The sequence below is a fragment of the Anabas testudineus genome, chromosome 1, assembly GCF_900324465.2.
Source record: "Anabas testudineus chromosome 1, fAnaTes1.2, whole genome shotgun sequence".
NCBI classification, from domain to species: domain Eukaryota; kingdom Metazoa; phylum Chordata; class Actinopteri; order Anabantiformes; family Anabantidae; genus Anabas; species Anabas testudineus.
In genome coordinates, this window is record NC_046610.1 from 12,505,845 (window position 1) to 12,521,983 (window position 16,139).

The 16,139-nt window shown below is 41.9% G+C and overlaps 1 protein-coding gene across 1 annotated transcript; it reads left to right on the forward strand.

Annotated features, from left to right (window-relative positions):
* The first annotated feature begins 4,922 nt into the window (after positions 1 to 4,922).
* LOC113161833 (putative methyltransferase NSUN7) lies at positions 4,923 to 15,974 on the forward strand. Its single transcript, XM_026359645.1, has 13 exons — positions 4,923 to 4,965; positions 5,766 to 5,903; positions 6,778 to 6,960; positions 7,912 to 7,970; positions 8,887 to 9,023; positions 9,163 to 9,315; positions 9,431 to 9,614; positions 10,040 to 10,253; positions 10,358 to 10,501; positions 10,918 to 11,019; positions 11,221 to 11,338; positions 12,651 to 12,771; positions 15,078 to 15,974. Exons 1-13 carry the CDS (start codon positions 4,923 to 4,925, stop codon positions 15,972 to 15,974), a joined length of 2,493 nt encoding a protein of 830 aa, XP_026215430.1.
* Positions 15,975 to 16,139: the final 165 nt, after the last annotated feature.

Consider the following 16,139-nt stretch of genomic DNA (forward strand, 5'->3'; position numbering starts at 1 on the left):
GTAGGGAACTTGCGAGTGTGTGTGTGTGTGTGTGTGTGTGTGTGTGTGTGTGTGTGTGTGTGTGTGTGTGTGTGTATAGGAAACTGAGATTGAGTCAGACGTGCTCACACAGAGAAATAACGTTTCAACACAGAGCCTGAACTCTGGCAGGGAGGAGGCCGGGGCCGTTGGACGTGTTGCTCAATACATTTGACTTTAATGCTTACTTAACAGATCTCACAGGCCTCAAATTAAGCAAACACAGAAACATATATTAACTTTCTGTAACTGTAGTATAACAGGTAAACTGCAGAGGTGACGGCTAAAAAATCAAAATGCAATATAGGAAAAGTTTCACTGATGACCATTGTATCCACTTGCAGAGACTTGCTTAAGCTAAAGTAATCCATCACTGAAAATCATGTCTGCTGTATTGTATTGCATTACTGTTGCATGTTAATACAGTGCAGGATTTGGAAAGCTATTTGCACTATTTGCAACTACAATATTACCACAGACACCATAATAACGTTCATATGAGGTGGTACCTGGTGTACTATATAATACAATATAATATAAATAGTTACAGTGTGGAAAAAAACTTTAATTGAAGCAGCAACATTTTTGATTATTTAATGATCAGGTGATTAAATTGCACAGGAGATAAAGTACTTGTAATACCAAAAATACACAATATTTAGGATCACTGAATTTCGCACAAATGGATCATTCACAAACCAGTGGGCTATCAGAGATAAGGTTGGTTTTATTTAATGGGAAGGGCAGGACTAGTCAAAAGTTTATGATGGTTTTATTGGTTGGAGTTTCTCGATACAACTCCAGGAACAGCAAGAAGCCACTGATAAAGATTCAAAGTTTATCAGGAGGCAGAAGTGTTGAGATTTTTATACACCGTCGAGAAAAGACTCAAGTTAATGATATAAAACACAACATGGAAAATAATTAAATTAGCTTAGCTGCAAAGCGGTTTTACATTCCTTTGCACAACAATGAATGAAGGGAAAATCCTGCACTAACATCCATAAACAAGCCCGAGTTAAAGAATAATTATTTATTACAGTAAAGGATAAGGCTGATTTCCTATGTTTTTGTTACTAACAAGCAAACAAAACAAATCCCTTAAAGACACTAAAACCAACAATAACTGCTGCAACGTATGTGAATTCAAAAGCTCTCTTGCGAAAATCCATTTAAAGTTGCTTGGAAATAAAATGATGGGTGTCGTTCAATCAGGCTCTGGATTCACACATTTTCAAAATTACAGTGAGTGGATGCAATTTATTATTGGTCTTAGTTTCTCTAGGGGTTTTGTTGACAACACAAATAATCGAAAACACTGACCTCTTTATTTAACTATTTATAACAACATTACATTTTTACTAACTTTAGTGTCCGCTCATAAATTGTTCCCTAAACACTGACCTTTGCTCTGACAGTAGGCAGCAGGCACACTTTGTAATAAACTGGAATCATCATTTAATGGGAACTGCGTGCATTTTTAGTTTACACACACGGACACTTGCCCATCCTGCCTTTTCACTGGTGCTAACAAAAGCAAACTCTCCCAACAATAAGAAGCTCAGATCGTGGCCTCGTTGCTGTACAATAGGTACAAGAGACCTGAGACACAGATTCCCATGAAAACACTCCAAATCGATACTCTAAGTACACAAAGAAGAAGAAGTGTTGTGCATTCAAACCATACGACGCACTGCAGGGAAAACTTGGAAAACAGGACAACTTGCATGGAAAACTTGGACGAACTGTGAACTAGATTTATGATGTCAAATTGTATCAGGTGGTGTGTGTGTGTGTGTGTGTGTGTGTGTGTGTGTGTGTGTGTGTGCTGGGTTATAAGTGATGTTTATGGCCTTGCTGTAGATGTTGTTGTTTAAATGTCACTCTGTTACATAGTGTGTCTCTCTCTCTCTCTCTCTCTCTCTCTCTCGCGTGTTTCACAAATAAGATCACTCGGCTGTGATGCAGCAACGTTTCTCGTCATGTTCTGACCTTGTACAGTTCTTTACACAGAAGCAGCATTTTCCACTTTGCAACAATTGTTAAAGTTTGGCCTTGAACAGAAACACTGCTGTATGTCGTTGTGTTTGTGTGTGTGTGTGTGTGTGTGTGAGACAAACAGAGATGGGTTTTGATGACAATAAACATATTGCAACCAAAGGTGTGCGGACCCTCCTACACCCCCCCGTCTGGGTTTTACATGTATCTGTTTTCTTTCTTCTTTAGAAATCATGATGTGGAAAATAACAAAAAAAAGTGAAAGGACCTTCTACAAGAAAAATGAAACCTAAATCTGTCATATTCACAGTACATTCAGTAGTACAGTACAAAACATCAGTACAATCATCAGACTAAAAATAAACTACATTAGTTTATTAGTGTGAAGATGAAGCCACTGTAATGAGCACTTTGACATTTTTATAATAAAATAACACAACACAAACAAAGACCATGTTTGTTGTCGTTAGGCCACGTTCTAACAGTGTTGTGTCTTAAAGTAACACACATGCTCAGACAAGTTTCTGCCCGGTCAGAGTTTATACAATTATATAACTCAGCATAGCTACATGCTAATGAAATCCAATGAAATCCAAAGTGGAGAAAATATGCTGCTGACACCTGACTGTAAGATTTAGGATTTCTGGCCACTTCAATAACCTTAAAAAACCTGGATTAACCCTGACACAAGTGAAACTAGAGCAACAAAAAAAAAGACGCAGCCATGCAGCAACCAGCAGTTTCAAAGTCCTGGCTCTGTTATTTATGATGCCTTAAAATTTGAAACACAGCCACACATCAAGCAAGAAAAACAACACAAGAGATATGAGGAGAGCTAACACTGTATGACTTATGGTCCAACAGCGCAAACATTTGTCCTGAACAACAGTAACTATTAGGTAGCAGCGTAATGAGTGAATGTTTGTGAGCATCATTCAGAGAACCACTGCCTTAATGTAAGCACGAAGGAGAAACACATCATAGAGGGAGGCAAACAGGAAAAGTAGAAAATATTGCTTATTGGAGCTTTAAGTAAATGAGATGAGCATTTCTTTTACCACTGATCATACTCATTTTAATACCTGAAAGAACATATTTGCACTAATAAACATAATAGTATAAAGTATGGGAAAGCGCACACTACGACTGAGACGACACGACGGCGACATAATGAGATTTTACACAACAATTCAGTTGTTAATTTCATGGAAACAGTTTGGGGGGAGGTTCTTTCCTGTTGCAACATGACAGAACCCACATGCACAAAGAAGCGGTTTTCCTGATTTGGAGAACATGTCTGACCTTTGCAAAGCTCTGACCTCAACCTCGTCCACCACCACTGACTGTACACTAGTCCTTCTTACGCAACATCAGGGTCTCACAAAGCTTTTAAATTTGGTGGAAGATTTTTGCAGAAAGGAGGAGCAGTGGAGTCGGTAAAGTTAATTATTAGGTGTTCACATAGTCAGTTACATACAATAACGTGTAGGACACCAGAAGGTTTTAGTTTCAGGGATCAAGTTGAGGTTATTCAAGTAGAAAACAGACATACAGTACACAGAAATTAGTACAAGTGTGAGTGAAAAACAATAGAATAAGAGGTTCGAAGGTGTGACTGTGTAAATAAATTGATTAAGAAGGAAAACAAAGAGAAAGAAACTCCTTCCAACACTGCACAGCTTCCTGTAAAGATTAAATCTTTATTGAGAAAATTCCAGGTCGGCTTACAGCCGCACGACCCGCCATCTCCAACCGGGCTGATTATTGAATACGCCGTTACACACTGTCACACACACACACACACACACACACTCACACACAAAACATGCAGAGCAACTGGAGCCCTGTTGTGAGGCGACATTGATGACGCGTGTTGGATGGGATAATCTCTCCAGCTGTACTCACACCCGTGGAGAAGTGAGGCTCATTTGGGCCCAAAAAGCTCACTGTGGGGTTTTTTTGGGGTGGGTTTTTTTCACACAGTGATAAACCCCATTCCTGCTTTTCTTGCACCTTCTGCGGCTAAAAAAAAAATCAACTTTGTCTGGTTACATTAGTACTGAATAAGAGACTGAGTTCATCTCTGTGTATATGGTGGTGTGCAGAGTGAGGTTCAGATATTGTTAATAAAAAACTAACACAAAGTGGCTTCACAGTGGATCAGACACTGAGGGTCGAAGGCTGCACCGTGACTGAGAAAGTGTCTCCCTCTGTTGGTCTGATACAGACATTGCAGAACTTTTAACATAATCACTATTTATGACCATTACAAACTCTTTTACTAAAACAAGAAAATGGTTTGTTGTCTGGCTTTTCATGATGGAGAAACAGAAGTCAAGTCTTTGTGGCATGTTGCCTGCGATGCTCACTCACAGGGAGACTGCACCTGGTCAGGTAGGTTGTATCCTGTCTACTGGGACGTATTCAGTCCTATTTGATGTACATGGTGACATATAGCCTCTCCTATACACATGGTATTTTTAAAACGCCTATCAGAACAGGTGATCCCATCTTTTAAATGGATCCAAAGAGCTTTGACGTGTGAACCAGTCCATTCATCAGTCTGTCAGTCTGACTGTAGCATCTGATACAGGGAAGGATACAGGTACATGCATTACTGTAAATATTTTACTGTTACCTGTCATGGAGAAGAAAGGCCCACTTCATTATCATATTGTTGCCATGGCATTTCAAACTCAGGACTCAGCACTCAGCGTGATCCAGAACAAAACCAAGCATGACAAAGCGGTGATGAGTGTATGAAGTGCTCAGGTTCATGGAGACAGGATATGATCACCAATGCACAGAAGGAAAATACTGTCAGAGCAGAAAATACCAGTTTATAGTTAGTAGTTATAGTTAGAGTTAGAGTCCGAAGACTCGCTTAAGCTGCATTTTTTCAGAAGATGAGCCGTGTTGCTCCCATGAGGAGGATTCAGAATAGCAAAGGTAAGATCTGCCATGCACTTTCAAACAGGCCGCAGATTACACTAAGCCGCTGTAGCCTTTTCTTCTCTAAAGTGGAGTGGAAAAGAAACTGCTTCACAGTCATTAAATCACTGCTGTTTGATATTCATTAATGTATTCCATTTGCAGTAGCTCGGCCTTATTGGACACGTTGGACATTTCCGGTCAATTCCAACTTTGGGCTCAATATTGATGAGTGCTGTAAAAGCCGATTACACTCTGTCTGAGTTTCTCTCTATTAATCCAGTTTAATTAGAGGCTGGTGGCCTCTGCAACTTCTGGGGTTTTAATCCAGTGATGTGTGTTTGCATCTCAGCACACACAAACTGCAAAACTAAATGTGTGGGAATCCTGGAAGCAGTTTGCACACAGAAGAATAAAACAGGTCACTCAGAGGTGGACCTTTGTCCAGGGTCAGGCAGCAGACGATTATTTATTCATGCTGATGTATCTGACCGGCTGTTTAATTGCACCGCAAGGAGCCCAATTACCCGCAGTGGCCGACAGCTCACATTCACAGAAACTGGAGAGTGGATCACATGTCGGCCTCGACTGACGATATGCTTCTTATTTACATTTGCAGAGCTCAGGTTTGTTTCTGTCTAGATGCAGGAGTGTGAAAGAGGAAGAGACATGCGCGTTGAGAGAAACATCATTCACAAAAGTGTTTGACAACTGTTTGCTTTTGTTGCTGTGACCACGACAGACGAAGGTGAGGCACTCGTGCTGCTGTTGATTTAGTTTTGTCGGTTTGTTTATTTGTGTGACCTCATGCGTTACAGTGGACTCCAGCGACGGCATGAATTCGAGCTCTGTGACTGAGGAGATCTCCAACTCGCATGAAGACCACGACCAGCAGGCCAACAGGAAACCACAGTCATGCCTACTTCCTCATCTTCATTCATCTGCACCTGCACCTGGTAAAATACTTTGATTTTCATGTTAAGGATATATGCTGGAGCCAGTCCCACTGTCACAGAGACGACCATCATGAGGACATTTACCCATATTCAAAAATATTGAACCTTTACTTCTGTCACAGTGTAAGGACTCTTCATACAATTCACTTTATCAAGCAGGCAGCAAGAGAAGAGTTTATACACTTTAACAAAGCAACAGTTTAACATTTAACAATGACCAGGCGCTCTTCCTGTGAAAAAAGAGACTAGGCTCTCAAATATACGTGTGAGGTGTCAGGTTGCAGCCACCTATAGCTCGGCTGTATGCACCACCTGCAGCCAGCAGAAACAAAAAAAACAAAAAACAAAAAAACAAAAAACAAAGCAGGTGTCTCAATTCTGACATGTAATCCGACAGGTTGAATTTCCATCCTCCATTTTTTCCTATTTAATAGAACAGACCTTTTTCCCCAAAAGATATTTCGATATGTCACAGACAGGAGATTCACAGGTGTGAATAGGAAAGTGAATCATGGCTGATTTTCTATTTAGCTGCTTCACTTTAATGGTTCCTGATGTTGTTCATGCTGGCTTACTGCCACTTTGTCACAGCTTACTGAGAGGCTTAAACAGAGCACAGCCACCATTAATGTTATTAGTTACACCTGCTATGACGAGTCAGTATGTGTGGTATAAAAAGAGCAACTGGCAACCCACAGTGCCAAAAAAAGAAACCGTCTACTGCTTGGAAAAGATCAATAAACAGAGTCACTTGCAGGTTGTGTAGTGTAATTTATATTTTTCGATGTTTTATTGCTCTTGCAAACTTCCTCACCAGCTCTCACCCCCCCCCCCCCCTTTTTGTTTCGTCCACGTCCTCCCTCTCTCCTCTCAGCCTCCCCTCTGTCAGACCGAGCCTACCTGCAAGCATCAATCATTTTCCAGCAGCTGCGTGAGGAGAAGCCGGTCACACATCAACGTCTCCATTATGAGAAGAAGACGGACACGCCGCTATTTGAGAGCGGTGACAAGTCCACGCAGAGGCAGACCTACCAACTGGCCTTCAACGCACTTAAATGTATGATGACTCCACATGTGAATCTCATTTGACACTAAATGTGGTTTTGAGATCCCTGTAGAACCACACACCACACCGTGCCTGCAGAGGACAGGCTGATGGTTAAACATAAAGTCAGGAAGAAATTAATTTGATCCACTCTACTGCTACCTCTGCGGACCTTTACGCAGCTCCTATAAAGCAGCCTTATCTCTATAATGAATAGCAGTGAAGCTGCGGCATGTGTCAACTCCAATATTCACTTTTGAATAGCAGCTTCAACTGCAGACTGTAGATTAAATAGTATATGGTCGTATATTTCGTTTCTCCATAAGACTGCAAATTACTGGAGGTGCAGCAGATGTCTGTATAGGCGGCGATAAGAGGGTGCACGCTACGGGTACACTCACACAAAAGCTACATGTTTAGCATGCACAGATACAGTAAGCACACACACACACACAGTGTGACACACACAGTTCATGAACACACGTGTAGCTGGTATCCAGCCGTGCAGGTGGCTTTGATTTTATTTAGGTTTGGAGATGTTGGTCTCTGAGATGTCAGTCACCATTTAAGCACAATGGCCAACAAGTCACTCCTGGATCTACAAGTTCTGCAAACAGAACTTTAATTTCTTTTATTTTAAAAAATCTACCTTAATAAGAAACTTTAAACTATAAGATTACATTTATTATTTTTATTTGTCTCCTGATGTGAGGTAGACTATCTAAATAAGACAGCTCTAATTAGTTCTGTGAGGTACATTAGTGTAGATTGAAATGTGGTGTTGGGCGACAGAAATGATCTTTAGCTGTAACCCTATTTCTGGCATTGTAGCGGTGCATGACAAAATGTGTTTTTTGGGTGAACTGACCCTTTTTAATTTTAATTTTAAGATTTTAAATGACAACATTTTGAAATTCAGCGTGAACACTAACAGCACAGTTTTGGGTTTTATTTCTCTCCTAGACCAAGATTTGTTGGAGAACGTCATTACTGACAGCTGCTTCCACACGTCTCAGCACATTGTGAGTCCCACCAGATTTGACACGAATTATCACAACCCCAGATGTTATTAAAACTACTTCAGCACTTACTCACCGGCGGCTAAACTGTCTTTAAATGAAGACGCTTTGCTCGCTCTGTCCGTGAGAGTGTGCTCCGTCAGAATATGGTAAAACGCTGATGAGGGAGACATGAAGGCAGTTAAAAGCCATTTGTATTCAGATTTGTACATAGTCTGGCCAGTTATAGGTGGCAAATGATGCATGCAGGAGGGGGGGGGGGGGCACTCTTCAACTCAGAGACTATATATGACACTATAAAACACTGTGCAATGACACATTTGTCTCATGGACAAAGAGACACACCTAGCTTGTGTGTGTGTGTGTGTGTGTGTGTGTGTGTGTGTGTGTGTGTGTGTGTGTGTGTGTAAATGATGACTTTGTTGAGGGATGGGTGAAACACATCCAGAGAGTAAGTTGACAGGTTGTTAGTGTTGCAGGTGCGACTATAAAAGCCGCCACAGTGCTCTTTGTAATTCCTCACACATTTTTACTACAACATTTTCAGACCCCAAGAAACACAAATGCACAGCACACACACACCCTGAGAAGAGGAAAAGACAGGAGTTGGATCTGTGCGTCATTAATGTGTTAACTAGGTGTGTACATGGCCATAAAAGAAATCCAGGGAAGTTTACAAGAGCTTAAGGACATGAGCATGAATATGACCTATGATAGATGTATTAATGTATGAAAATTATCTAGCACCTCTGATTTCAGTTCATTTTGTAGTAATAACTCCACTATTGATGCAAATATTGATTCTGATTCCCTCAAATGGCCCAAATCAGTCAATAGAGGTTTCATTAAAGTACCGATGAGTATGAAAATCATCTTAAAGCTTTCATCATGTTAAATAATGAGCGCTCGTGTCTTCCAGTCCAGCGACTTGTTGCCACTGGCGATGGTGATGCTGTTTGATTTCCAGGACCGAAGGTTCTTGTTGTGTGAACGTTCAACTAAGGAAGGAGAGGAGCCCGTCCCAGAAGTCAGGGCCTTGGAGAGCAGTCTGCACAGGTGAGTACGTGTATGTGTTGGGGGGTCAGGTGTAATGCTGCTGTTTGGGATTTACCCAAACTGAAATCACACGATCTACAATTACTATGTATTATAATTAATCTGGCTGTGCCATGGTGTGTATGTGTGTTTATTATAGGTGTAAGACCAAGCTAGCTGCATCTCTAGCTCGCTGCAGGGTGAAACAGAACCTGCAGAGCGTCTCCTGTTTTCTGTCCGAGCCCATCAGGACCAAACATCAAAGAGCAAAACGCCTGCCATTTTACGCCTGGGTCAATACGCTCAACATCAGGTACAGATTCAGGTCTTTATTTTCAAATCAAGAGTTAAAATTAGAGACATGCCAGTACTGTATAGTGCAAAACTCAACTCAACCACAAAATATTTCTCTGTGTTTTCCTCTACAGTGTTGACGAAATGTGTGAAGCACTGCAAAGTGCTGGTTTGTCTGAAGCGAAGGACGTTACTGACCTGAAGGAGTCCATGTTCTGCAGAGACCCCCTGTGTCCAGACACACTGGTCTTCTCCCAGCACCTTCACGCTCTGCTCCAGCACCACAGCATCACCACCACACGTGCACTGAACATACAGGTAAAAAATCTGAGTGTGTAGTGTAACTGAGCTAAATAGAGAAACGTGTTTTCTGCAGCCTCCCCAGTACAATGATTAACAGTTTACTTGGGTAAATATAAAAGTACTCTCAGTTCAACCTTGAGTCCAAGAGGATAGTTGTGCTAATTTTGAAGACATTCCCTCATGGCATTCTTGAGATTATGGGACAGACAGACAACCTGAAAACACAAAAGCCTCAGGGGCCAGTGAGCAGGCATAATTAGGGCAACGCTTCACTGCTGCATCCTCTTCTTGTCCTGTTGGTTTGTGAAAGTTAAAGTTGTGTTTTATGTAACAGAGTTTGTTGTAGTCTCTGAAGCTGCAGGGTCCACATTCACTAAGAAGAAGAAGAAGGTCCTCCACGCCTCATTAACCTGTGTACCTGCGTTTGTGCTTCTCTGCAGGACAGGAGTCTTTGCGTGGCAGTGAGTGCGTTACGCCCCCTGCTGTTTGACAACAGTGACGTCCTGGTGGTGGGGTCCTTCTCAGCTGTGACGGTCGCTCACATAGCAGCTGTGGCCGCTGCCCGCTCCAGCCGAGTGCTGATGTGTGCTGCTGATCACACAGGTTCACACGTACAGGAGATTCAGGAGCTGCTCACAGAAGTAGACATCAAGAGTGGGTAATTAGTAGAGACAGATTGTAAATAGACTGTATATTATACAAAATGTGGGTAAATAAGAATCTGATTCTACTGTGAACTCCTCTGTATCTCACTGCAGACGTGCGAGTCCTGTCAGAAGCGTTCTACAGTCTGGATGAGTGGGGCGCCGCCGTCAAGCATTTAAAAGTCATAATAGTGCTGCCACAGTGTTCGTCCTCTGCTCTTAACGACCCTGTGTCCACCATCCACAGTGAACATGGAGGTAGAAGGAAAACAAGTCAGAGATGGACTCAGTTCTAGTGTCTCCCATGGAGTCCAAACACTCCTTTCTAACTTCAACCATTAAGAATCTAATATTATTATTATTATTGATATTTTATCTTTACGTATCACAGTATAAACTGTTCAATATGTTGTGGTATTCTTTTATTATTCATATTCAGCTCAGCCTATCTTCAGACTTAGACAGAATTAGTTTTCTGATTATACTTCTTACAAAGGTGTTGTCTGAGTACGTGAAAACAGCTGTGTGTGCTGCACAGATTGTAAAAGTGCTTGTTTTTAGACTATTTACTTTCACAGACATTGCTTCTTTCTGACCTATTGGAAATGTACTTTATAAATACAACCATTAACAAAATATTACCAATGCTCACTGAGGTTTAAATGTCTTGACAGATTGGGAACTACTGACAGACTTGGCCCAAGGTTCTGTATCCAAGAGGAAAATACACACAATGGCCACCCAGCAGGCAAAACTACTAGGACACGCTCTCAGCTGTGAGTGTCACAACACAAATACACACATGCTGAGAGAAAGAGAGACATACATAACTTTTAAAACAGTAAAGCACAACTTGTTCGGCGTTTCAATGGAGAAATATTAAAGATTTCGAGAACACACTTTTAATAAGACGGCAGCGGAACTGAAGCTTGTTGTTCATTTGTTCTTCCCGTTCTCTGCTCTTCTCTGTTTGTCAGTCTCGAAGGTTCAAACGGTGGTTTACTGCACGCGCTCAGTGTATCCTGAAGAAAATGAACAGCTGGTGAAAAGAGTGTTAGAAAAAACCCACACTCACCCCAAACTGCTGCCCTTCAGGTAAAGACAAACACACAGACCTGCTCTGTCTGTGCGCAGCTTTCAGTTCTCTGTCTGTGAACTATTTAATTATGCAGTCGGATTTTCATTATTTGTCCAAAGGCTGAAAACTGAAATTATTAAAATCCAAATTAATTAAGGAAACTCAAGCTGTTTACACCCAGGGCATCAGGAAACCGCTTTATTACGGTCTTTAAAAGAGCTTCGCTGATTAGCTGTGCTCTCTTTGTCACTGAGATCATGTTGTATTATTGCATTCTCTCATCCACTCAAGGGATTCTTCTGCAGGACATTTAGAGACACCATACATTTGGGGAAACCTGTCTCTTTGCATAGTAGATACAGTACGGCAGAGTGTAGAGGCCGCACGAGCAACATCTGCATGCTACTGCAACAGTGACCTTCACCTCTGAGAATAACAGGCCGCTGAGGGAGACTGGTGTGCATATGGCGGAAACATCAACACACACACACACACACACTCTGCAGAAGTTACCATTCAAAGAACTGTGCAGTAGCAGCTCATCAAGTCATTTCTTCACTATTGGACATATAGAGAAGGCAGATGTGTGCTGATATGTACAGTATGTACCTCACAAACAAGAACTACTGGATACTGGTTTGATGGGTACATATATGAAATGTGAGCATCAACAGTCAGTGGAAATGAGACAGCTGTGTGTCCCCCAGTCTCTTGCTGCACTCTAGACACTAGGTTTACACTGGGACATCATCTATCTATCTTTCCATGAGAATTTGAATGTGAATGAAGGTCACATCAGTATTTAATCTCCATATTTTGAAATGACCCAGACAGTGTTGAGCCCACTGAGAATTGTAAACCAACATTTGCTAACGTGTCTAATGTTGACGGTATTTACACCAGATGTGAGAGCTGTCAGCACAGGGCTCCATAAACTGGACAGACTAGACTTTGTCCAACTGTCCAATCCACCTACATCTAAAGTTGTATATGTTACGGTGACCTCCACCTGCTGCTACATCCAAATACAATAAAAAACCATTGTTCCTGGCTAAAGTCAGGGGAGTCTATGGCTCGGTTAATGAGTTTTAAAACTTCTGTCTTAATGAAAAACTACAGGTTGAAGTTGCCAAATTATCTAAATGGTCATAATTATTTATGGTGCCTCGGTTTAATGAAGAGTGTGTAGTACATCTGTTCATTTACAGTAACACTCAGAATTAATGTGGCAATGACGGATGAATGTTATACTGCTACGTAGCATCTGTGAGTTGAAGTTGCTCTGCAGTCTCATCCTGCTGCTTTTTTTTTTTTTTTTTTATCTTTTAGGGTGAATGGACCAATTTTCCCTGATGACTCCCAGTCAGGCGACGCGGAAGACGCCAAGTTTTTCAGGCTTGAACCATCTCAGTTCACTAACGGCTGCTTTATAGCCCGACTGTCCCGGCAGGTGAGACAGAGGAGAGAATGTGTGAGACGTGGAGGGTGAGAGGGAGACGTTGAGAGGACAAGGTCGTGTTTGGAGTTTGAAGGTGAACAGAGGTTTTTGTGATGTGTGTGTGTGAGAGAGAGAGTGTGTGTGTGTGTGATTGCATTGTGACTAGACCTTCCAGTAGTGCTGAGGCTGCACTCTTTTACTGTCTGTCTGCTGGGAGGTTGCTCAGTTCAGCGCACACACACACACACACCCACACACCCACACACACTCACACACACTCATTTTCTAGCCTCTTACCCTGACCTCAACATTAACAATTAAGTGCCTAAGCACCCCCTTAACACTTAACTAAACCTGGTTATATCCTCAACCCTTAAGCCAATTCTTAGTCCTTCAGAGAGGTGAGGAGCGTAACTAACATTTGTCTGCATAAACACAGACAGACAGGTAAATGCACACACACTGAAACATTGCAGCCTTATTCCAAACCTCAATAAAAAAGAGGCAAGTTAAAGATGAAATATGCCTGAGCCGATGAAACGTTTCACTACTTTAAGTCAAAGATGGATGGATAATTCTCGGTGTCGCTCTCGCCGCCCTCCCTCCGCCCCTCCACTCTTGTTGCGTCACCTTGTTGCTCCATCTATTTGCTCCCTGCTCTTTTCTTCCCTATTGCTCCGCTCGTAAAAAGAAGGAAAAATTCACCAGAAGGAAATTAGATGCTGCTCCTTTGATCCCCTGCAGCTTGAAGAAAATGGTGCAGTGAGGGGGAATATACCGTACGGGTGTGTGTTTGTGTCTGTTTGTAATTTTCCAGTACACACACAAATACACAAATACACACAGTCCACAGGGACAGGTTGTGCACACCTGTCCAGTGGCAGGGCATTCATTTAAAATCTAATAAACATCACCTATAATTACATCGACATTCACTCTCACGTTGAATCAAATCACGTCAGAGCTGCAGCTGCAGATTTAGCTACACCGACACCTCTGAGGTGGTTCACGGCTGCTGAGATGAATGACTCCACACTCCAAACTGAGCTTGTGGGTGATTTAAAAGGGGTCTGAGAGAGGAGGGCTAAGGCAAATCACCTTGAAATCTGGCCTTTAAAAACCAAAGAGAAGCAGCTAGGTGCCGTACGTCCAAATTCTCTCTCTCTATTTTAAACACATCAGACACTTCATAACTCCCTTTAGCGCAATTTCACTATAAACCACAAATAGGGAATAACCAAGGATGTCATCCATCCATCCGTAGTTACCACGAGTGCTGAGTTTTATTAGTCTGAACCTAAAGCGGTGGAAAGGATGACTGAACCTACAGCAGACGTCTTCATCCATATTTAAACAAAGCACTGAAAACAATCCTGAAATATTTCATGTGACAGGGCTGCTATCATTCACGCCTCTCTCTAGTATAATGTAGTCTTCCATTTTTTTTTTTTATTACAAACGCTCATTCTGGCAGCATTATTAAAGGTTTGAGGATTATAAATGGCTTAAAGCATTTATTGCTGTCAAAGTAAGAAAAATCTCAAACTCTGCAAGAAGGATTAAATGTTCAACAGTGAATAAAAGATGATTTTGCAGTATTTTAAGCTGGGAGCTGAACATCATTCAGCTTTTATTACACAGGAGACTTTTATTTTGTTTAAATATCACTCTGTGAAGACGCCATTGTACTGGTGCATAAACACAGCTGAACTTGATGCTGTTGGGACATGAAAGTCTTTTTCCTGCAGAAATGTAAACAACAATCATTTAATTTCTTCCGATCAGAAATTCACCCTTTAATTAGTAAGATAAATAAAAAGACAACTAACGGAAACTAACTTTAAATATTAAATGTGAACTAATTGATGCTGTAAACTGCAAACAAATGTATAAAAAACAAGGACTAAGATTTATCTTACATAGAGACTGGGACTAAATATACTGTATTTTGAAAATAACATACAGTTAATGTATTAATTTACTTACTTACCACCACTGATATTAACTGATAAAACATTTAATTTGTATTTTACCTGATAATAAACTGTAATAAATATGTAACAGAACTTTTGAATCAATGTCAGAATAAGATTTTTTCTCAGATGAGGGAGGGATGTAAGTGGCTCAGGAAGCGATCTGGATATGTCTCCATCTTACTTCTCCTCCTCCTCTTCCTCTGCAGCCTCACTTTATGACTGCATTTCTACAGCATTGTGTTTGGTTGTATAGCTCCTCTTGGTGCTATGCTACCCTGGGGACCTGTAGTTTTAATGTGTTGTATCTTCACATTAAATCTTAAACTGCCCCTGCTTTTTCAGGCAGATCCCACTAAGGTAGAAACAGTCCAGGATGTGTTGGCAAGGGCAGCAGCAAAAGGCCTCCTGGGTGGAATAATTCCTGAACGAACGAAAACTGCTAAAAAGGGGAAGAACAGGAAGAGTCGTGCGGCTTCAGCCTCCAGCAAACCTCCATCACCCTCCAGCCAAGAGAGGCAGACAGGAAGGGAGCTTGAAACCGGACAAGATCCAGTGAGACCTTCAGAAGGGGGAGAGAGAGGTGATGAGGGAGAGGAGCACATAAAGGATGGAGGTAAGGGAGAGAGGAAAGAAGAGACGAATAGAGGGCACAAGCGAAAGCTCAAACGACAACCAAAGCAAACTCCCTCGGTGCCCAAGCATCACCCTAAAAGCCCCAAGAAGAAGCCAACAAAGAAAAAAGTCAGCCAGTCGCATCCCAGGAGGCACCTGACAAAAAGTAAACCGCGACGAATACCTCGCCTTACGCTGACGTTGATGTCCTCTGCAAAACCCTCCAAACAGTTGTCTCCAATCACAGCTGTTGCTCACAGGCTGATTGACAAGTCAGCGATCAACCCGTCCCATGCTGGGAAACCTCTCTCGCCTGCTCCACCTACTTCCCACGCAGCCTCCAAGCAGGTGCGGAGACAAAACACACAGCCTGAAAGCGCAGAGGTACCACTAAAGGATGCAGCTAAACCGGCAAGCCCGTTCAATGCCGGGGGAGAGGTGGTCCGAACGGGGATTAAAGCGGTGACACTGGAAGTGAAGCATGCAGATTTTGTCCTTCCACCCATTTCCTCCCCATCGTCTATCTCCGTACGCAGTAAAAGTGGCAGCTCTTTGTCCCAGACCTCCCATGCTCAGCTATCCAACACGTCTGCGTCCTCATCCTCAATCTATCTACCTGGATTATAGAGATGTGGAGGATTACGCCACTCAGTCTTATTCACCGCTCAACAGATGAAGACTTTTTGTGGCACTAAATTAGAACCTGTTTAAAAACTATCAGAGACACAAGTAAAGACCAGAGACAGAAAAGGTTTATGGATTCTTTTTTAAACTATATTACATTAGAGATTA